At 41.9% G+C, this 24,695-nt stretch overlaps 1 protein-coding gene across 5 annotated transcripts in view; it reads left to right on the forward strand.

Annotated features, from left to right (window-relative positions):
- Positions 1–24,695, forward strand: part of MYO6 (myosin VI) — a 402,734-nt gene that overhangs the window by 118,486 nt on the left and 259,553 nt on the right. For all 5 annotated transcript variants that reach the window (XM_073626829.1, XM_073626830.1, XM_073626831.1 and 2 more), the window contains exons 4-5: positions 10,743–10,816; positions 23,303–23,432. In XM_073626829.1, coding sequence (XP_073482930.1) covers positions 10,743–10,816; positions 23,303–23,432 — 204 coding nt within the window. The remainder of the gene's footprint in view (positions 1–10,742; positions 10,817–23,302; positions 23,433–24,695) is intronic.

A 24,695-nucleotide genomic window follows, 5' to 3' on the forward strand; every position in this document is an offset into this window, starting at 1 on the left:
GCAATTCTTGGAACAAAGGAATGATGACGTGAAAGGACTCGAGCTTAAAAATTAGGATCAACGGGATCTTTAAGAGTCCTGCATTAACAGATATGTATTTGTCTCCTACTCATTCATTAAAGGAGAAGTAAGACCAAAGCTCTTTTGTCTCTATTTCTCCTTAGGATCACAGAAGTGCATTTCATTCTGCACTGCTGTGTTCCATAATCAGTTCGGCTTACGTCACTCAGCCAGTCCAGGCTCTGGAGAAATCCTGACATTAATGTTGGGATACACCCAGATGCCTGGACTGGCATCTGGCTTAGCCTTTCAGCATGCCCTGAGAGCCTGAGCCTGCCGCTCCTGCTGCCTTCACAGCCCAGTGCTCCAGTGAGTGCTGGAGGGGCAGAGCAGAGAGACTGACGGTCACTAGCTCTCTGCTCACTAAAGACTGAGAACTGAGCGATCAAAGGTCTTTGAACACTCAGTTCTTTGTCTAGAGGCAGCGGGGGACAGATGCAGCATTGGACCCATGCTACATCTACCTAGGCGAGTATAGATGTATGAAATATTGCTTGCCTGTAATGAAGTGTATGTTCCTGTAGAAATCTTCTCTTCACTGATGCTGGTCCTTTTCACAGTGGTGATCATTCAGTGACAGGCACAGATGAGCTCAGGTGTGTTTGTATTCTCATCAGGAAGTCACTGTTCAGAGCCAACTGCAATTTATAACATCCAAGTGAGAGGTATAACGCCAACATGTCAGAAAAAATAAAAATACAAATTCAAAAACAGAATCACTGATTTGGAAAAAGGATCACCCCCTTGTGTCAGTATTTTGTTGGACCACATTTTGCTTTAATTCCAGCCTTTAGTCTGTTGGGATATGTCTTTACTAACTTTGCACATCTAGACTTTGCAATGTTTGCCCACTCTTCTTTGCAGAACTGCTCAAGCTCAGTTAAATTTGATGGTGACTATTTGTGGACTGTAGTCATTCCACAGATTTTCAATGAGGTTCAAGTCTGAGCTCTGACAAGGCCATGCAAGGACATTCATCTTTTTCCTCTTCAACCACTGCGTTGTCATTTTAGCTGTGTGCTTTGGGTCATTGTCATGTTGGAAGGGAAACCTTCTTCCCATTGACAACTTTCTGGCAGGAGACAGCAGATTTTCCTCAAGAATTTGACGGTATTTTGCCCCATCCATCTTTCCTTCTATCCTGACAAGTGCTCCAGTCCCTGCTGCAGAGAAACACCCCCATAACAGGATTTTACCACCTCCATGCTTTAGTGTAGGAATGGTGTTATTTGGATGGTGAGATGTGTTGGATTTTCGCCAGACATATCATTTGGTGTTGAGGCACAATAATTCAATTTTAGTCTTATCTGTTAAATCCCAAAACCATTAAAGTCATTGTATAATCTGAAGGTGTTTTTTTTTTTAACCTTAAAGTGATATTTAATCTTGTTGTTTGTTGTTTTAAATAAAAAAAATGTTATACTTACCTGCTCCATGCAGTGGATTTGCACAGAGCAGCCCAGATCCTCCTCTTCTTGGGTCACTCGCCGGCGCGCCTGACCCCTCCCTCCTGCCGAGTGCCCTCGCAGCAAGCAGCTTGCTATGGGGGCACCCAAGCCGAGCCCCTGCTCTGTGTGTCCATTCAGACATGGAGCCACAGCTCGGACCCGCCCCCTCTCTTCCCTCATTAGCCCACTGACTTTGACAGCAGCGGGAGCCAATGACGCCTGCTGCTGTGTCTCAGCCAATCAGGAGGGAGAGCCCTGGACAGCCGAGGCTCTCGTGCAACAGCGCTGGATCGAGAGGCAAGTATGAGGGGGGCTATATAAAAGATGTATAAATGGATGACTCTCGCGCTGTCTAGTTAAGCTAAGCTAAGAGACCTTGCTGCAGACACCTGTGGATCTGATCAAAAGCAGATAAAGGTAATAGATGAAAAAGTGGTGGTGTCTGTGCTGTGTGAAAGGAGGTGATGTTGTGAAATATTAACATATATACTCCCTATGAGGCATTGATCCTAATATAAATAATTGGCACAAAAAATAATTGGCACCATCCTAATATAAATAATTGGCACAAAGAATAAATAATAAATAACAAGTAAAATGGAATAACGTGAACAAAGTTCCTATAGAAACGTGATGAGTCCTGGTAGTAGAGTATATAAATCCAGCTTGTAGGTAAACCCGTGATAGACAAATGTGATATGTCCTTTTTTTTTTTTTTTTTTTTTTTTTAACCAATATAAGTCTATGAATCACAACAAGTGGCTGGATAAAAACTTGATCAGCTGGTAAAAAATAATATATAGTGGTAATTGATATTTCAAAATATTGTCAGTGTAGGTTGTGATTGATAAGTCCCTCCATCAATATAGCAAAAAGTGCTACAAAGAACGGCAAAAATTTGGTGATGACACCTGTGGTAGTGCAAGCAGCTCACCTTGCTGCCGTAAGGAATACAGCATAATTTGATCACAGAGGTTGGATGGCAGGTGCAAAATATGACAATTTCCTCCTGGCTGTGTAAGTTTGCTTGAATCGTCTCAGTGGCAGTTTTCAATCATATGGAGAGACACAAACATAAGGTACATAGCATAATTCTGCAGGGTAGAAGAGGGTGGAACAAAAGCAGATCCACAAGTGATAAACTCACTTTTGCAATAAGAGCGTAGGCATCAATCCAAGAACGCCAAGTTCGTAAGCCCCTGTGTGTGGTCCTGGGTCTGCTCTTGCTCCAAATCGCTTCCGATATCACTCAGTAAATGATGTTTTTAAAATATAAATAGAGAGATGCTCATAGCTTGATCCTGTTTTTGAAACAATTTTTTTGATAAAATAAACCATAAAAACTCATTTAAAATTAGTGTGGATAGCGCAGCAAACCAGGAGCGTCGAGCTCGTATCCTACAGTCAGATGTGTCTGAACCCAGTGCTCCAATCCCGACGCGTATCGTCAAACCACGTGACTTCATCGGGGTGTCATGAAGGGGGGCTTCTGCACAATGAAGGGTTTTTTTTTTTTTTTAATCTTCATGCATAGCATTGTACTAAAAATTCTGCTATGTGATGTGTTGACCACTTTATTTTTTACTTTTTCATAGACTCGATATACATTTTAACCCTTAAGCTCCTGGAAAAGTGTATACTACGCAAAACATGTTGAGCAATGAGCAATCTTTGTAACTGGACATCACCACCCCTTGAGTAGCCACCACTGGCCATATGGGCAATAGAAAATTATGGTTGTGTACTGTATCTCTAATATGTTACTTAATTGGAGGCTTCCTACCTATATTCTGAGGCTCACTGGTGATGCCTAGCCCGGTTATCTGGTTTTGTTAACACGATATAAACATGTTGTAAACATATATAAAATGTCTACACATCTCTTGTTTTAAAACAGTTTCAATAAAAACATATTTTTTTAAACAATATTCATCTTCAGTGTGGTGCCAGTAAAGTCCCAAACTTTCTCCTATTTTCTCAATATTAATACCTAGAATACAATAAAGGGGTTGTAAACCTTCATGTTTTTTCACCAGGGGAAAAAACACCTGTCAGACACCGCCCCCCAGCCCCTCCCCTCCCCCGTTTTACTTGCCTGAACCCTCGAACTTGACCCATGTGGACGTGCTGTCTCTCTGCCTGGGGTTCTCGGCTCTTGATTGGATAGATTGATAGCAGCGCAGTCATTGGCTCCCATGGGGGGCGGGGCCGAGTCCTGCATTTGGCCTCTATGGACGCTGAATGCTGGACTCGGGAGCACGCCTGCAAGGTAATCAGATGTGGGGAGGAGCCGCCGGGGGACCCCAGAAGAGCAGGTTTGAGGCCACTCTGTGTAAAACGTGCTGCACAGTGGAGGCAAGTATGATATGTTATTTATTTATTTAAGTTTTTGCCTTTATTACCACTTTAATGCATTTGGCTTCCTATGGTGGCACACAGAAGAGGAGGACCCGAGAGTGTTGGCGGGGGACCTGAGAAGAGGAGGATTGGGGCTGCTCTGTGTGTGTGTTTATTTAACCACTTCCCTACCCGCCCATAGTCATATGACGTCCACAGATGGGATCTCCCATCCTGGGTGGACGTCATATGACGTCCTGGGATTCCCGGCCGTCTAGGGGGCGCGCACGCGCCCGCCGCGTTCCTCGGGACCCGGTGCGTGTGCCCGGCGGCCGCGATGTCCGCCGGGCACCCGCGATTGCCCGTTAACCGGGCCGGCATGGGGATCTGTGTGTGTAAACACACAGATCCACAGCCTGTCAGCTCTGAGGAGAGCGATCTGTGTTCCCAGAACGGAGGAACACAGATCGGTCTCCTCCCCTAGTGCGTCCCCTCCCCCTTCAGTTAGAATCATTCCCTAGGAAACATATTAACCCCTCCCCGCCCCCTAGTGGTTAACCCCTTCACTGCCTGTCACATTTACACAGTAATCAATGCAATTTTATAGCATTGATCGCTGTATAAATGTGATTGGTCCCAAAAATGTGTCAGAAGTGTCCGATGTGTCCGCCATAATGTCGCAGTCACCAAAAAAAATCGCGATCGCCGCTAAAAAAAATAAAAAATATATTTTTTTAAAAAATGCCATAAATCTATCCCGTATTTTGTAGACGCTATAACTTTTGCGCAAACCAATCAATATACGGTTATTGCGATTTTTTTTTTACCAAAAATATGTAGAAGAATACGTATCGGCCAAAACTGAGGAAAAAATGTGTTTTTAAAAAAAAAAATTGGGATATTTATTATAGCAAAAAGTAAAAAATATTGTGTTTTTTTTCAAAATTGTCGCTCTTCTTTTGTTTATAGCGCAAAAAATAAAAACCGCAGAGGCGATCAAATACCACCAAAAAAAAGCTCTATTTGTAGTGAAAAAAAGGACGTCAATTTCTTTTGGGTACAACGTCGCACGACCGCGCAATTGACGTTTAAAATGCGACAGTGCTGAAAACTAAAAATTGGCCTGGGAAGGAAGGGGGTGAAATTGCCCGGTATTGAACCGGTTAAAAAAACAAAAAACTTTACATTTAACTTTACAATCATAAATTCAAGGTGTGTTAAGCTGTTAGTGCTTGCAACTGAACTATTAAGCCATCAATTGGCTGGCGTAATAATTGATCAAATGTGCAGCACCATGCCAAGTATAGATCAAACATGGGCTAAGATGGCAGCTTCTTTGTCTGTAAAGGAGAGGAGGGTTTAGTTCACCTTTAACATTAGCTGCCAAAATATCTGTTGTAATTTTTGATACAGATACCTACTGGTTCTGATTTGATTCTTGGGTCTTTTCAAATCTTCATTCCTTTGTTCCAAGTTCTGCACCCTTTACGTGATTCACCCATTTAGATGCTGATAGTTCTTCCAAGGCTGGTGCAAATACAAATTGTTACATTTTGGGAATAATAATTTAAAACAGATGCAGATATCTTTTCCAAGGTTTAAAAAAGTACTGATTGTTACATTTTCAAACATTATTTGTGTGTATTATATATACTTTTTCCAAGGCTCAAACAAGTACAAATGGTTTTGTTCTTGATCATTATTTTAGACATGTATGCAGATATTTTTTTTCTAAGGCTCCTACAAGTACAGATTGTTACATTGGTGAATAATGCATAGATACAAGGGGAAGCAAATCAGTTCTGAATTAAGCTGTTAAAAGCTTTCACTTTCTTTGTCTTTATATACCAATCTATTATGGTGTTGAATTTGAGCAAGCTTATTTGAAAGGCCATGATAATAATACAGTTTTACTCAAAACGGTATTTAACAAGAATAGTTGAATGATCTGTGTTATAAAATGTAATCCTATGCTTTTGTTTGATGATCCACTAATGTGTTTTATGGAATGGTATATATTTTTTTTAACATGTTTTTATTGATATGTACATATTATGGTCTTGGCTATATTATGATCTTATTATGTTTTATATTTATATCTGTTTTGTAGCTCCGATGAAAGAGGGCTGTCATTGCCCTAAAAATATGTTGGCTGTATTTTATGATCGAATTATGAGCTATTAAATACTTTTTGGACTCTTTACCTTATTTACCTAATTTGGCAACCATTCTTGTATGTTTACATTTTTTAGTTATATTGTGGTAGCCACTGAGGGATACTTCTTCATTTTGGGAGTTGCTTCACCAAGCTAGTGAGCTCATTTGATGGCTTCCTAAGTGTGATTCTATACATAGACATAGAAATCTCAGTGCCTTTTCAATATTTCTTCGAGCAATGAAAACTTTGCAGGGGGTTCTATCTATAACTAAGAAAAAAAGGTTTTGTCTTGACATACACTTTTATAAATCCTAGCTTTAAAGCAACCCTGGCAGCCAAAGTAAATATGCCAAAACAATGCTCCGGTAAAATATATTAAATATGTACCTTTTAGTTTTTACTAACTTTAACATGGACATCTTTTTTAGCCAGTTCATTAGTGGGGAAGGAATAAAATCCCAATCAGTGTTTTTCTTTTTTTAGGGCCTTGGCCCCCACTGGGACAGGATATGATGGTAAATCTCGCACTGGAGACATAGACTGCCTCAAAATACACTTTTTTTTTTTTAATATAGTAAATTGGGTAAGGGTCAGAACATCTTGCAGGTTATTTTTATGATCTAGCTTCCTGTCCCTGTAGTGATCTCTCCACTAATTCTTTTCTTGCTGTTATACATTGTCAGAATGACGTAAGGTGAAAATCTTTCCAGCATGATCTGGGACAGCGATAAAAAGTTTGACAGAAGTATCTACTTTTTCCTAGTTTATTCAAATTGTGCTTTGGGCTTTAATGCCAGATTATGCCCAGTGTTTGGTAATTAAGGAGGCAGGGGGCATATGTATGTTTGTTGGTTGTAGTAGGAGTGGATGTATGACAGTGGTTCTCAACCCTGCCCTCAAGTACCCCCAACAGGCCATGTTTTGGAAATTTCTCTTAGATAAAATAGCTGTCCAAAATACCAAGCCATTGACTCTGATTTAAAGCACCTGTGCAAGATGAAGGAAAACCTGCCAACATGGCCTGTTGGGGGTACTTGAGGACAGGGTTGAGAACCACTGTCTTAGACTAATATGACTCCCTACGGTTCCCTCTTGTACTGTTCTATAGGGTGATAATCACACTCTTCTCCATGTGCCCAGAGGAAAGCGAGCACAGTGATGAAGTACTGGAATAATTTATATTTCCATCAGATGTTGGAAACTCTTCAAGCTAAAGCGTTGTCTGTGTTTTTAGAGCTGCCTAGTCATATGATACAAATACTGGCCATATACAGACATAAAAAATCAATCCTTACATGTAAATGGTTTGCAGTCATGCTTACTTTTTATGGAGTCCTGGTCTAAAATTCTAATTTTTGTTTTTTAGTGATTTGTAGTATATCGTCAAATAGCTATGATGTGTGCAGGAACGTGAGAAATGTTCATTTGACTGATGTTCTCATACTTTGAGAACTGTATGACAGTATTGCTTTGACCGAGGCATCCATGTGTCACCTGTCATTAAGTAATACTAAAGCAGAAAGGGCTGTTGTAGGTTAGACTGCTACGGAAATTATTGTTCATTTCTTGGTTAGGTTACCAATTAACAAGGAATTTGCCAATATAACTCCTAAGTCATTTATTACCACTTGACTTGTATGAATGCAGTTGCTGCACAAAGTCCATATGTAATCTTTTTTTCTGTAACCTCTCCCATTTTCATTGAAAGAATATACAGATTTTCTTTTTCTTTTGTAAATAGGCAAAATTTACCAACCAAAAGCAAAAGAATAAAAGGATCACTTTACAACTCCAGTATGTCTGAAAAATTAAATTTCTAAATCTCGAAGTTGGAACATATTTTTTTTTTTTTTATTTGAAAATGTTTCCAAAATAATTGTTATGGTCTAAATCAACCTTTTTCAACTTTTTAATACAGGGGAACCCTTGAAATAATTGTATTGTCTGTTATGTATCACTGTTGTTTTTCTATCTTGCTTTAATAAAAACAAAGTGAAAGAAATAATTTTACTGTCATGGGGAACCCCCGCTAAATGGCACATTTGCATGGTCCATAAGTTGTAAATACAATAATACATAAAAGAATAAACCATGTAGTATATGCATACTTGTCACCCAGAACACCCTGTTCTTTAAGAAAAAAATGTTTCTGTAACAATCATGAACTGAAACAAATAGTAATGGCAAGAAAAGAAACACTAATGGTGAAAATTTTAGTGCCCCCTTTACATTGGTGGTCAGTGGAAAAGTGTCTACTTATATTGGCTGTTGGTATAGTAACCAATACATTGGTGGCCAGTAGGAGAATGACCACTTATATTAATGGTCAGTGGGAAAAGGACACTCTTATATTGTTGGCCAGTGGGAAAACTGCCCCCTTACGCATAGCTAAAAGGATAATTATATCATTGGTTATTGGTAATTAGAAACTCATCATTGCTCAAGGTAACCCTAGCAACCACTGGGGGAACCCTGGTTGAGAAACCCTGGTCTAAACTCTTAACTTTATCATTCGATATATTGATGACACAGGAAATAGACAAGACAAAAATGAAAAGTATTTTAAGTACTCAATGTATTTTTGTCCAGATAAAGTACAGTTTATAATTAGTGATCTAGTACTTGAAAGTCCATATAAAACTACAGTCAGATGTCCTCTCAGTAATGGGTAGAAGCTCTGTCAGGTTTTCATTGTCGTGTTCCCATTACAAGAAATTATGGACAGACAGGACAGAATGTGAGGGGGAATCTACTAATGGGAACACCTGTTCCAGCACTTGCTTCTAAGGCCCCTTTCACACAAGTGGTCTGATCAAGTCCGCCTGTCCGCTTTTCAGGCAGACCCCATCGTACTCTCTATTCTGCTCTATGGAGCGGCGGAAGTCTGTTTACACCTGCCTACCTCCAATCAGATCTGCCAAAAAAACGAAAGGGGATTCATTCCCTTCCGTCTGGGCAGATCTAATCAGAGGGCATTCGGGTGTAAACGGACAGCTGGTCCATTTACATCTGACCACCCATAGAATAGAGGCGGATGTGAACTTGTCCGTTCTGCATAAGTGGTGCGGACATGGACCTGTCATCCATCCGCTCTGCTGAGCAGGGGATCGGTGGACAGATCCCTACAAAGCAAGCTGAGTCCATACAGTGTGGAAGGGCCCTAAATGTGGAATTGCCTATTACCTATTTTTCTTTTCCAGTTATGTTTTTGGACAGGAAATGCATGGAAAATATACCTATATATAGTAGGGGTACAAACATTAATTTACACCTGCAGTCATTTTGTTACTCTGTGCCTCCTTTTAGTACTTTGTAATCATGTGGGGGTGTATTTAAAAAGGCAGTGAATGTAAGGGATGGGGCGCGTGCACCGCAGGCATACCGCTTCTGCTGTGAATATTCACAGCAGAAGCCGATCTGTGAGTGCCAGGCACTGAATGTCCACTGGCACGCGCCGGTCATCGGTAAGACACACAAAACGGAGATCTGCCAGTGCAAACAAGGCAGATCTCCATTCTGACAGGGAGGAAGGGATGGATTTTGTGTTCCTGCAATACAGGGAATAATATCCATCTCTTCCTCTAGTAAAAGCAGCACCTACAGCACACAAAAACACTGGCTAGACACGCAGTTACCTGTTGATCGCCCTCAGTGTTTAACCCCTTCCCGGCCAGTGTCATTATAGTGACAGTGCATATTTTTAGCACTGATCACTGTATTAGTGTTGCTGGTTCTCGCAAAGTGTCAAAAGAGTCAGTTAGTGTCTGATTGTCTGCCGCAATATCTCAGGCCTGCTATAAGTTGCTGATTGCCACCATTACCAGTATAAAAAAAAAATTAATAAAAATTTCATAAATCTATACAATAGTTTGTAGATGCTATTGTTGGTCCTTTTTTTGTTTATAGTGCAACAAATAAAGAACGCAGAGGTGATCAAATACCACCAAAATAAAGTTGTATTTTTGGGGGAAAAAAAGACACATTTTATTTGGGTACGGCGTTGCATGACCGCACAATTTTCTGTTAAAGTAACACAGTGCCGTATTGCAAAAAATGGCCTGTTCAAGCAGGGCATAAATCCTCCGGAGGTCAAGTGGTTAAAGGGGTAAAGGAAATTAGTAAATGCAGAAAGGTTTTCGGGGGAATAGAAGTATGATCCCTCTGTGAATATAAAGGCAAAAAGAACTAACATCTTGGGGGGCATACCTTTCGGGAGGAAGGTAGAGGCTACGGATAAGGAAAAGAAGGAGCTAAGAAAGAGGGAGTTTGAGTTTGTGGGGGGAAAAAGGTGGTGGGATGAGGTAGAATTAGAGAGAGAGGTTCCTCCCTCCAACAAGTGAGGTCTCAGGTTTCAAATGCGCTTCAGTGGAGTTGGGCATCCAAAACTAGGAAGGCTTGGGTTTCACATTTTCACCATTTTACATTTTCACATTTCTTTTTTATTATGACCCTTAGGGGGCGTTCTCACTATTTTGCATTAGGCTGATGGGCAGCCTTGCATGCTTCAGTCCCAACACAAAGCAAAGCAATTTGTCATGTTTTCCACAAAGTCCGTTCACACCACTGCATTCTGTGCTGAACAAAAGAAAAAGTATGTAATACCTTTCTCAGAGCAACATGTTGAAAGGACCACATCTCAGCTCCACAGCAATTAATAGAACTAGCTCATTTTGTGACTTCTGTTATATTTTATGTTAACAGTATAAATTGATAACTTTTAACTGTGGTTATCTTTTCAGGTTCTTTGATGTATCTTAATGAAGCTACACTCCTCCATAACATTAAAGTGCGGTATAGTAAAGATAAAATATATGTAAGTAGCTCTTCACTCTTTTCACACTTAAAATATTTTCATTGATGTGATATTTATTAGTATATGTGTGTATAAATAAATATATATATATATATATATATAATGTGTGTGTGTGTGTGTGTGTATATATATATATATGTATATATATATGTATATGTGCATATATGTATATGTGTATATATATATAACATAAATGCTATGTGTGTGTATGTGTATATATATATATATATATATGTGTGTATGTATGTGTGTGTGTGTGTGTGTGTATATATATATATATACACACACACACACACACACACACAGTGTCTCACAAAAGTGAGTATACCCCTCACATTTTTGTAAATATTTTATTATATCTTTTCATGTGACAACACTGGAGAAATGACACTTTGCTACAATGTAAAGTAGTGAGTGTACAGCTTATATAACAGTGTAAATTTGCTGTCCCCTCAAAATAACTCAACACACAGCCATTAATGTCTAAACCGCTGGCAACAAAAGAGAGTACACCCCTAAGTGAAAATGTCCAAATTGGGCCCAATTAGCCATTTTCTTTCCCCGGTGTCATATGACTTGTTAGTGTTACAAGGTCTCAGGTGTGAATGGGGAGCAGGTGTGTTAAATTTGGTGTTATCGCTCTCACTCTCTCATATTGGTCACTGGAAGTTCAACATGGCACCTCATGGCAAAGAACTCTCTGAGAATCTGAAAAAAAAGAATTGTTGCTCTACATAAAGATGGCCTAGGCTATAAGAAGATTGCCAAGACCCTGAAACTGAGCTGCAGCATGGTGGCCAAGACCATACAGCGGTTTATAGGACAGGTTCCACTCAGGACAGGCCTCGCCATGGTCGACCAAAGAAGTTGAGTGCACCTGCTCAGCGCCATATCCAGAGTTTGTCTTTTGGAAATAGATGTATGAGTGCTGCTAGCATTGCTTCAGAGGTTGAAGGTGGTGGGGGGGTCAGCTAGTCAGTGCTTAGACCATATGCCGCACACAGCATCAAATTGGTCTGCATAGCTGTCGTCCCAGAAGGAAGCCTTTTCTAAAGATAATGCACAAGAAAGCCCGCAAACAGTTTGCTGAAGTCAAGCAGACTAAGGACATGGATTACTGGAACCATGTCCTGTGGTCTGATGAGACCAAGATAAACTTATTTGGTTCAGATGGTTTCAAGTGTGTGTGGTGGGAACCAGGCAAGGAGTACAAAGACAAGTGTGTCTTGCCTACAGTCAAGCATGGTGGTTTGAGTGTCATGTTATGGTGCTGCATGAGTGCTGCCGGCACTGGGGAGCTACAGTTCATTGAGGGAACCATGAATGCCCCCATGTACTGTGACATACTGAAGCAGAGCATGATCCCCTCACTTCGGAGATTGGGCCGCAGGGAAGTATTCCAACATAATGACCCCAAACACACCTCCAAGACGGCCACTGCCTTGCTAAAGAAGCTGAGGGTAAAGGTGATGGACTGGCCAAACATGTCTCCAGACCTAAACCCTATTGAGCATCTGTGGGGCATCCTCAAACGGAAGGTGAAAGAACGCAAGGTCTCCATGATGACAGCTTCGTGATGTCATCATGGAGGAGTGGAAGAGGACTCCAGTGGCAACCTGTGAAGATCTGGTGAACTCCATGCCCAAGAGGGTTAAGGTAGTGCTGGAAAGTAACGGTGGCCACACACAATATTGACACTTTGGGCCCAATATGGACATTTTCACTTAGAGGTGTTCTCACATTTGTTGCCAGCGGTTTACATTAATGGCTGCTTTGAGTTATTTTGAGGGGACAGAAAATTTACACTGTTATACACTCGCTACTTTTACATTGAAGCAAAGTGTCATTTCTTCAGTATTGTCACATGAAAAGATATAATAAATATATAAATGTTTAGGATTGTGTCTATAGGAATGTCTGACCATTCTTCCAGAAATGCATTTGAGAGGTCACGCACTGATGTTGGCCAAGAAGGACTTGACTCACAGTCTCTGCTCTAATTCATCCTTAAGGTGTTCTATCGGGTTGAGGTCAGGACTCTGTGCAGCCAGTCAAGATCCTTCACCCCAAACTCGCTTGTCCATGTCTTTATCGACCTTGTTTATGCACATCTTTGAACATCTCGTCCACATCCATTGCCTGACCTCACAAATGCGCTTCTGGAAGAATGGTCAAACATTCCCATAAACACACTCCTAAACCTTGTGGACAGATTCCCAGAGGAGTTGAAGCTGTTATAGCTGCAAAGGATGAGCCAACTCAATATTGAACCCTACGGACTAAGACTGGGATGCCATTAAAGTTCATTTGCGTGTAAAGGCAGCGTCCAAATACTTTTGGTAATATAATGTATATATACCGCACATCCTAAGATTTTATAACAGCCATTTAAATAATTGCAAAATGTTTGGATGTTTATATGCCTTTACAAAACCCTTTTTTCTAAATCTTAAACTAGACAAAGCATTTTTAATGTGATTGTGGTTTGCAGCGTTGGTAGCTGCTAATACAACACTTACTTTGTGCTGACTTCATTCTCTCCCCCCTTGTTTAGAAAGTAAGCACACACAGGTCTCCTTTGACAGCTACTAGCTCAAATGACAACCTTAATCTTTTATACTACTCTCAGGTTTCCTAATTGTGCTTGATCAGTTCTGACCAAATAACAGAAGTAATCCAGCCATCTGCCAGAATAGTAACAGCTGGAATATAGGTTTGACACAGAACATTTCCTAAGAGAAATTATGGTAATTGACACCTAAAGACCATGTTTCCACCTTTCTCATCTCTTACTGTTCCCGAATAAAGGGGTGATACATTGTAAAATGACAGCCATGTGTTTTTTTGTGTTTTTTTTCTAACATTGCTTGCTTTTTTATTTTACGCCTAGGCTTTAACTTGCTCAGCAACTTCTGAAATGCTTTTCAAGTTTGTTAGATCAAAGTTTGTAATATTGCCACAAAAGTATCATAAGTATTGCTTTCTGTTGGTTAATCCCTGTTGTTGTAGTTCTAAAAGTGCATTTAGGAAGACAGATGTTGCATAGAGAATACAGTATTTTATGTTTTACCATGCTAATCATTGGGTTTATTAAAGTATAATACTGCATCCAAGTACCACAAATGAAAAGTTCTATTCAATGCATTTTTAATGTTCAAAGCAAACTCACCAATCCTTCCATGTTTCCATGCTTTATTTTGCTGAGAAATCACTTTGAAAACTCCCCCTAGCGTTTCTGGCTCTGGCCATCTTTAGTAAGGGCAGACGATTCATCTCGTATTTACTTTCTGTAATCTACCTGCCCTTTGTTTAGGCATGCAGGCAGGATGGTGTGCTTAGTAATTGAAATATGTTGAAACCACGCTCCCAGTTATTCATATATAACATTTACACCTGTTCAAATAAAGGTTAATAGCATCAACACAATTTTCTGTGTTTAACCAGTTGCTGACCGCTGCACGCCGATATACGTTGGCACAATGGCAGCGGTGGTGCTTACCTGTACGTCCCTTTAAGTGGCGTGGCTAGTGGAAAGGGGCCGCCGCGTACGGCGTGACCGTGCCCGCGAGTCCCGCAGACTCTATGTACGCCGGTGTCCCGCGATCGTGTCACGGAGAGTCAGAACGGGGAGATGTAAACAAGGCATTTCCCTGTTCTGCCTAGTGACATGCCAGAGATCACTGCTCCCTGTCATTGGGAGCAGTGATCGCTATCATGTCAGTGGTAGCCCACCCCCCCACAGTTAGAATCACTCCCTAGGACACACTTAACCCCTTGATCGCCTCCTAGTATTTAACCCCTTCCCTGCCAGTGTCATTTACACAATAATCAGAGCATTTTTATAGCACGGAACGCTATATAAATGACAGAGGTCCCAAAATAGTGTCAAAAGTGTCCGATGTGTCCGCCATAATGTTGCAGTCACAATAAAAATCGCAGATCGCCCCCATTACTAATAAAAAAAATTAATAATAAAAATGCTATAAATCTATCCCCTATTTTGTAGACGCTATAACTTTTGTGCAAACCAATCAATATACGCTTATTGCAATTTTTTTTTTTTTACCAAAAATATGTAGAATACATATCGGCCTAATCTGAGGAAAATGTTATTATTATTTTTTGGGGATATTTATTATATCAAAAAGTAAAACTTATTGCCTTTTTTTCAAAATTGTCACTCTTTTTTTGTTTATAGCGCAAAAAATAAAAACCGCAGAGGTGATCAAATACCAGCAAAAGAAAGCTCTATTTGTTAGAAAAAAAGGATGTCAATTTTGTTTTGGTGCAACGTCGCACGACCGCACAATTGTCAGTTAAAGTGACGCAGTGCCGAATCACAAGAAGTCCTCTGGTCAGGAAGGGGGTAAAATCTTCCGGGGCTGAAGCGGTTAAAAATGTTTTCACCAAATAATGTGAATGTGCAGTCCTATCACCAATTAGCATATTGTGCAGTAAATGTGCTAAAATATTGTCCATAATTGAAAGCAACCAAGCAAATGTCCAGAAAAAAGGACCGTGTGCTTAGCTGAGAAAACCCCTCCTGTAGACTCCTGGAATGTATGGCTTGAATCTCCCAGATGGGAACACAGCAATAAAAACTTAACAGAGTGTCTCACCCTTCCCCATTCTATCCAAAAAAAAATAAAAAATGTTTGCCTAGAGATACATTTTGGGTTCAATTACAAATTACATTCATAAAAACTGAATGAAATGTCACTGTAATTTTTTAAGAGATTCATTCCTGCATCATCTGCTCCATCTAGTGACCAAAATGTGGTATAGATTTCACATCCATCTTCGCCCGGTCTTCCTTCCAGGTTCGCAGACTTCGGCAGTTTGACTGGCCAAGCCGCAATGAAATCACACCAGTGCATGTCTCTTTTCAGTGGATGGCACACCGTCCATTGAGAGCGCAGTGCATATGTGTCTGTGATGTCACCGGCTGCTACTATAGTAATTATTTCCTAAATGGTGTACGTTTAGGAGATATTTACTGTACCTACAGGTAAGCCTTTATTATAGGCTTACCTGTAGGTATAAGTAAACAAGGTAGACTTTACCACCACTCTAAGACCCCTTTCACACTGGGGCAGTTCGGGCTTTAGCGGTAGCTTTACCGCTGTTATAGCAGTGCTTTTCGGCCGCAAGTGGGGCGCTTTTAACCCATGCTAGCGGCCGAAGCAAGGGTTAATGGCTCACGTGTTGTGGCGCTGCCGAAGCTGCGGCAGTGCTGCCCATTTATTTCAATGGGCAAGGGTGCGGTGTATACACGGTACATGTACTTAATATATCTTACAATCAAATTGTAGCTGCTGTTGGCAAAGGTGACAACAAAAATGTTGAATTTTCTTCCGTAGGATTTCTGAACAAGAAGTCAGATTTGTAGTGGAAATAATTACTTCTGTAATCTTCTGTTCTGAAAAGCTCCTAAAACTATATTTTGTAACAAATGTGAAAACTTTTATGAAAGTGATATCATTGGTGTTTATTGGCCCCTTTAAACTGTGATCTGTTTGGGGCAATGCTGATGTTTTCATTTGGCTGCTAGCTCCTTAAAGCAGAACTTTACCCATAACAACTTGATAAAAAATAATGTTCTGTAGCAAGGAACATACATTCCACATTGATAATTATGCCACCAAAATGAGTGTGTGCCTCCCGTTTTGTTCCTGTTTCTTCTTGCTGTTGGCTGCCATTTTTCTGAAGCCCAAAAGCCCCTGAACATCAGTAAATCATAAAGAGAAACTAAACCTGTTGATTTTAATAGTTTCAAAAAATAGTTAAATTCCTGGAATGCCCGTAATGCTAACTGTCACATTTGCTAATGTCCTCCACTGAACTGTCAAACCATCAAATGTCTGGTATCATAACTGATCACATGTGCAGCACCATGGCAGTTGCAGATCAAATAGAAGCAGATTCCTTGGCTGTAAAAGATAGGAGGGTTTAATTCCGCTTTAATGCTGGCCATACACTATACAAAAAAATCGTCTGAAATTCAGTCATTTAGACAGTTTGTTCGTTTTTCGCCCAGTAAATGGGCACAAAATCGATAATCGTTGGGACATTTTTGGCCGAAAAATCAAAGGACAAGTTTTGAAATGTCTGCCGAATGAACGATAAATTGAAAGGTTAATGTGTTTCCCGTCCGAACTGTTTGCACAAGGTATATGTAAAAAAACAAACAAAAATTCATTTATGTCCACTGAACGATTTATCGGTCATTACATGATGGCACTATTGTTTGCTCTCATGGACGAATGTTCGTTTTTCGAAAAAATGGGTTTGGGCGATTTTTCGTATAGTGTATGGGCAGCATAAAACCTTCAGCAGATCGGCCTCTACAAACTCGGCACTGCCTAAAAATGGAGAGAAACTGAACATGTGCAGAGCAGGGTGAGACCGTTTATTACTGGATTTTACTCAGTATAGACATTTATTTTAAATGTTTTACATAGCTATACCTGCAGAAGGGGCCAGCCTGAAGTGATCTAGTTTTCTGACTAAAGTTTCACTTTAAAATGCAAGTGATTGCAGAATGGAAAATTCCCTCTTCTCTCCTTCCAAATCTGTTACATGACTAAGCTTGCAGGATATCATCCAGCCACTGGTGTATTCTCCCAGGACGGGTGGGCTGTATAAAACCAGGCAAAATGTTATTACTGCAGGAGAGACAGAAAGGTGGGGGAGTTTGTTTGGAAGCCGAGTCACCTCACGTTCATTAACCACTTGCTTACTGGGCACTTAAACCCCCCTCCTGCCCAGATCAATTTTCAGCGCTGACGCACTTTGAATGACAATTGCGCGGTCATACAACACTGTAGCCAAATGAAAATTGTATTATTTTTTTCCCACAAATAGAGCTTTCTTTTGGTGGTATTTAATCACAGCTGGGATTTTTATTTTTTGCTAAACAAACAAAAAAAGATGAAAAAGTTTGAAAAAAAAATCAGGTTTCGTAGTTTCTTATAAAATTTTGCAAACAGGTAATTTTTCTCCTTCATTGATATGCGCTGATGAGGCAGCACTGGTGGGCGCTGATAGGCAGCACTGGTGGGCGCTGATAGGCAGCACTGGTGGGCGCTGATAGGCTGCCCTGGTGGGCGCTGATAGGCTGCACTGGTGGGCGCTGATAGGCTGCACTGGTGGGCGCTGATAGGCTGCACTGGTGGGCGCTGATAGGCTGCACTGGTGGGCGCTGATAGGCTGCACTGGTGGGCGCTGATAGGCTGCACTGGCGGGCGCTGATAGGCTGCACTGGCGGGCGCTGATAGGCTGCACTGGCGGGCGCTGATAGGCTGCACTGGCGGGCGCTGATAGGCTGCACTGGCGGGCGCTGATAGGCTGCACTGGCGGGCGCTGATAGGATGGCACTGATGGGTGGCACTAATGGGCACTGGTAGGTGACACTGATGGGCAGTGATAGGTGGCACTGATGTGCAGCACTGTTGTTGAGGCACTGCTGGTGGGCACTGTTGCCTACTGCTAGGTGGCACTGTCAGGGGGCACAGGTGGGCACTGATGAGCTGGCGGCAGCTCGCCGTGATCGGGACTGATGTCCTTCTCATGGCCGCCAGTGATCGGCTTTTTTTTTTTTCCTCCTCTCGCTGTCAGCGTGAGGAGAAAAAATAGCCGATTACCGGCTCTGTTGACATCACATGATCAGCTGTCATTGGCTGCCAGCTGATCGTGTGGTAAGGGGTCGGGATTGACCCCTTACTCCGATCTGTGATCCAGGAAGTTTCATAGACTCGCTGATCACAGAGCGCGCCGTGCGCGCCCTGCAAGGGGCGCGCAGGCCACTCGGGCACGGGAGGACGTCAATAGACGTCCTCCCGGCAAAGCAGGTCCGCGCTGTAGCCGTCATTCGGCTATAGCACGGATCTGAAGAAGTTAAGACCCTATGGATTTCCAGTTTGTAGGACAGCTGATTGAAATTGGTGGCTTCTTGGTTTTTATTTGGGCTATCCAAATTTCAAAAACAAACATATAATTAAAGTGCAACTGAAGGCACAAAATTTGTAGTTTTGGATAGAGTGATTAGAACCCATGTCAGGTCTTTATTACTGTCTGTGCCCCCCGATAGGGAAATTCACTCTCACTCTATGTCATGTTCACTATTATCATTGGAAGTGAAAGAAAACCCTATATTTTGGGTTCACATCACAACACTAATAGAGGGAAAGTATCCTCTCCAATGGCAACATTTGTTCTGATGACTAGGGATGAGCTTCGAGTTCGAGTCGAACTCATGTTCGACTCGAACATTGGCTGTTCGCAAGTTCGCCGAACAGCGAACAATTTGGGGTGTTCGCGTCAAATTTGAATGCCGGAACACCCTTTAAAAGTCTATGGGAGAAATCAAAAGTGCTAATTTTAAAGGCTAATATGCAAGTTATTGTCATAAAAAGTGTTTGGGGACCCAGGTCCTGCCCCAGGGGACATGGATCAATGCAAAAAAAAGTTTTAAAAACGGACGTTTTTTCAGGAGCAGTGATTTTAATAATGCTTAAAGTCAAACAATAAAAGTGTAATATCCCTTTAAATTTCGTACCTGGGGGTGTCTATAGTATGCCTGTAAAGGGGCGCATGTTTCCTGTGTTTAGAACAGTCTGACAGCAAAATGACATTTTGAAGGAAAAAACTCATTTAAAACTACCCGCGGCTATTGCATTGCCGACAATACACATAGAAGTTCATTGATAAAAACGGCATGGGAATTCCCCAAAGGGGAACCCCGAACCAAAATTTAAAAAAAAAAATGACGTGGGAGTCCCCCTAAATTCCATACCAGGCCCTTCAGGTCTGATATGGATATTAAGGGGAACCCCGGCCAAAATTAAAAAAAAAAAAATGACGTGGGGTTCCCCCTAAATTCCATACCAGACCCTTCAGGTCTGGTATGGATTTTAAGGGGAACCCCGCGCCAAAAAAAAAAAAAAAAAAACCAGCGTGGGGTCCCCCCAAAAATCCATACCAGACCCTTATCCGAGCACGCAACCTGGCAGGCCGCAGGAAAAGAGGGCGGGACGAGAGTGCGGCCCCCCCCCTCCTGAACCGTACCAGGCCACATGCCCTCAACATTGGGAGGGTGCTTTGGGGTAGCCCCCCAAAACACCTTGTCCCCATGTTGATGAGGACAAGGGCCTCATCCCCACAACCCTGGCCGGTGGTTGTGGGGGTCTGCGGGCGGGGGGCTTATCGGAATCTGGAAGCCTCCTTTAACAAGGGGACCCCCAGATCCCGGCCCCCCCCCCCGTGTGAAATGGTAAGGGACCATTTCACTAAAAAACTGTCAAAAATGTTAAAAATGACAAGAGACAGTTTTTGACAATTCCTTTATTTAAATACTTCTTCTTTCTTCTATCTTCCTTCATCTTCTGGTTCTTCTGGTTCTTCCTCCGGCGTTCTCGTCCAGCATCTCCTCCGCGGCGTCTTCTATCTTCTTCTCCTCGGGCCGCTCCGCACCCATGGCATGGGGGGAGGCTCCCGCTCTTCTCTTCTTCTTCATCTTCTTCTCTTCTTCTCTTCTTCTTTTCTTCTCTTCTTCATTTTCTTCTCCGGGCCGCTCCGCACCCATGCTGGCATGGAGGGAGGCTCCCGCTGTGTGACGGCGCTCCTCGTCTGACAGTTCTTAAATAACGGGGGGCGGGGCCACCCGGTGACCCCGCCCCCCTCTGACGCACGGTGACTTGACGGGACTTCCCTGTGACGTAACGGGGAATGCCACAGGGAAGTCCCGTCATGTCCCATGCGTCAGAGGGGGGCGGGGTCACCGGTGGCCCCACCCCCCGTTATTTAAGAACTGTCAGACGAGGAGCGCCGTCACACAGCGGGAGCCTCCCTCCATGCCAGCATGGGTGCGGAGCGGCCCGGAGAAGAAAATGAAGAAGAAAAGTAAAGAAGAAGAGAAGAAGATGAAGAAGAAGAGAAGAGTGGGAGCCTCCCCCCATGCCATGGGTGCGGAGCGGCCCGAGGAGAAGAAGATAGAAGACGCCGCGGAGGAGATGCTGGATGAGAACGCCGGAGGAAGAACCAGAAGAGCCAGAAGAACCAGAAGAACCAGAAGATGAAGGAAGATAGAAGAAAGAAGAAGTATTTAAATAAAGGAATTGTCAAAAACTGTCTCTTGTCATTTTTAACATTTTTGACAGTTTTTTAGTGAAATGGTAGGGGTACTTTTGTACCCCCTTACCATTTCACACAGGGGGGGGGCCGGGATCTGGGGGTCCCCTTGTTAAAGGGGGCTTCCATATTCCGATAAGCCCCCCGCCCGCAGACCCCCACAACCACCGGCCAGGGTTGTGGGGATGAGGCCCTTGTCCTCATCAACATGGGGACAAGGTGTTTTGGGGGGCTACCCCAAAGCACCCTCCCAATGTTGAGGGCATGTGGCCTGGTACGGTTCAGGAGGGGGGGCGCACTCTCGTCCCCCCCTCTTTTCCTGCGGTCTGCCAGGTTGCGTGCTCGGATAAGGGTCTGGTATGGATTTTTGGGGGGACCCCACGCCGTTTTTTTTTTTTTTTTTTGGCGCGGGGTTCCCCTTAAAATCCATACCAGACCTGAAGGGTCTGGTATGAAATTTAGGGGGAACCCCACGTCATTTTTTTTTTTTTTATTTTGGCCGGGGTTCCCCTTAATATCCATACCAGACCTGAAGGGCCTGGTATGGAATTTAGGGGGACTCCCACGTCATTTTTTTTTTTTTAATTTTGGTTCGGGGTTCCCCTTTGGGGAATTCCCATGCCGTTTTTATCAATGAACTTCTACGTGTATTGTCGGCAATGCAATAGCCGCGGGTAGTTTTAAATGAGTTTTTTCCTTCAAAATGTCATTTTGCTGTCAGACTGTTCTAAACACAGGAAACATGCGCCCCTTTACAGGCATACTATAGACACCCTCCAGGTACGAAATTTAAAGGGATATTACACTTTTATTGTTTGACTTTAAGCATTATTAAAATCACTGCTCCTGAAAAAACGGCCGTTTTTAAAACTTTTTTTTGCATTGATCCATGTCCCCTGGGGCAGGACCCAGGTCCCCAAACACTTTTTATGACAATAACTTGCATATAAGCCTTTAAAATTAGCACTTTTGATTATTCATGTTCGTGTCCCATAGACTTTAACGGTGTTCGCGTGTTCGAACGAACTTTTTTCCTGTTCGCATGTTCTGGTGCGAACCGAACAGGGGGGTGTTCGGCTCATCCCTACTGATGACACACCAGGATTTCCTCTCACTTCCTGTTTTGGCTATGGAACAGGAAGTAAAGGGAAATCTCCCCATTGGGATGCATATGGCAAAAACAAAATGACAAGGGTTTATAACCCTCCCTTACTCCCTTACTACCTTTAGTTTCACTTATTAAGGTTGATAAGTTGTAAAAGCAAAACTTTTTTCTTTGTGGATAGACTTTTTCCTTTTGTCATCTTTTTGCCATGTGGGAGGTTTCCTGTGAATTTAGTCCTGTAGACACAACAGGAACTTTCATCAAAGTAAGGACACTAAAAGGTCCCACCAGTAAAAAATAAATAAAAAAACCCTATACCCAGAAATGTACGCAGTTTGTCATCTTTTGATCAGATAATAATACTTGCTATATTAAAGTAATACTAAATATTATTTTTTTTTTCTTTAAAATAACAGACATTTCATACTTACCTGCTCTGTATAATGGTTTTGCACAGAGCAGCCTAGATCCTCTGGTTCTAGGGTCCCCCCGCCGGCATTCCTGGCTCCTCCCCATGCTTAGTGCCCCCATAGCAAGCCGCTTGCTATGGGGGCACTCATGCATACTTGCTCCCAAGCCAGCCTTAAGACACACAGAGCATGGCTTGGCCCCACCCCTGTTCCCTCCTCATTGGCTCCTGCTGCTGTATCTAAGCCAATGAGGAGTGAGAGAGCCTTGGCTCTCTTGCACATCACTGGATCGAGATAGAGCTCAGGTACGTTTTTAAGGGGGGCTGGGTGGAGAGCATAACTCAGCAGGTTTTTTACCTTCATGCATAGAATACATGAAGGTAAAAACAACTTCTGCCTTTACAACCACTCCAAGGGGACTATATAAATATATTAAAACAAGCATCAATAAAACTAAAAAAACTTGAACATGTTAAAAGTTAGATTTTGGTGACCTGGTGAATTTTTGTTAATTACTGTATGCATTTAATATTGCTAAACTGTATCTATTTATTGTTAATTTTTTTGCTTTAATTATAAAATCTATACATATATTTTAGGGACTTGTATGTATTCTGTATTTGTGTACATTCTAAATGTCATTTTTCTGCAACTTGGTATCTGCTAATCTTCTAGGAGTTAGTTTTCAACAAGCTGACGCTTCTTTGTTTGAGCTAAAACAGTTTCTTCTACCAGGAATGTTAATGTCTCACACTAACAAGAAGTTTATAATTGTTTTTAAATATTGTTTTATTCTAACTGTACTGTTTTACTGTATCCTAATTGCCCCTCTTTGTTTTTTAGACTTATGTGGCCAACATTTTAATTGCGATAAATCCATATTTTGATGTTCCAAAACTTTATACATCTGATATCATTAAACAATACCATGGTAAATCACTAGGAACTTTGCCACCACATGTCTATGCAATAGGTATGATTACTTTTTCTTTTTTGTCCATGATGAGTATCTTGTGCATCTATAATTTTGTGCCCTCTGCCTTAAAATGAATGTGTCCTGTTTTTTAATGGCTAATGCAACTGTAAAACTTGTTTTTTCTTGCAACTTTTTGGATCTTGCTGAAGGGGACAGGAAGGAAACTGATGATCCTGTCAACAGAACCATTGTATAGGCACTTATTTTAATAGGATGACAACTCCCCTCCTTCTTCTGAAATCACTGCAATGTTGTCACCTCTGTAGCTTCTTAGCTGTTGGTACCGTATCAGTGAATGACCACTCATCTCTTTGCCCACAGTTGTAAATGGTTGTAGGCAGAGCTAAGAGTGACTTTTCACTGACAGGGCTACCAATGGTGCCAACAGCTAAGCAGCTACAGCAGTGACGAGGATGGCAACACTGCTGTGATTTCACTGCGAGTTGCCATCCTATCAAAAGAAATGCAAATACAACCGTTCTATTTTCAGGATCAACAGGAATTTGCAGAATGTCCCAAGAGGAGTACTTAGAAAAGCAAGGAGCCCAGTTTTACTGTTATGGGCAGCAGACCTCACATATGTGATTTTATGCTTGGACCATAGTCTATTAAGCAAAGAGTATGACGTTCACCAAGCATTTACTGGTGGTGAATCAAACACTGTCATTTAAAGACAACATTAACCTCCTACCTTTTGTGTTTTTCACTTACATAGCATCTTTATTCATAATGTACTTTTATAGTGGCATTTTTTTACCTGCAAGTACAGCCTGAAGAACAGTAAATCTTCACATTCCTTTGTCAGAAGTTTCTGCTTTTGTTTAAGCATGAGGCATGTGACATGGTTCTGGTACAGGAAAATACATGACTTTTGTTTGTAGTTTAAGACCTGACACTTTCTGAGAAGAAACAAAATATCCCACAATCCCTGGGTCTCTTAGTATAGTGCCCTGTAAGTGAGAGCTAAATAGTAATTAGATCTGAAATAGACAACTCAGAGGACATGGCAAGGCATGCATTGGATGCTGTGTGATCCAGAAACGTTGCCTGTCCCATTGGTGAATAGGGACAAGCAAGCTGAATTAATACACGGGCCTAGGGGATTTAATCTGCCATGACACTGCAAACTGCAGCCAAAATATGTGAGCAAAAAATGTGAAATCTGGAGAAATTAAAAGTCTGGGTAGAGCCACTTCTCAGCGTGCTATAGCCTTGGTGCCAAGGACAAACACAGCACGCCTCCCAGTTATTGAGCAATGT

Source organism: Aquarana catesbeiana, linkage group LG04 (genome assembly GCF_042186555.1).
Source record: "Aquarana catesbeiana isolate 2022-GZ linkage group LG04, ASM4218655v1, whole genome shotgun sequence".
Taxonomy (NCBI): domain Eukaryota; kingdom Metazoa; phylum Chordata; class Amphibia; order Anura; family Ranidae; genus Aquarana; species Aquarana catesbeiana.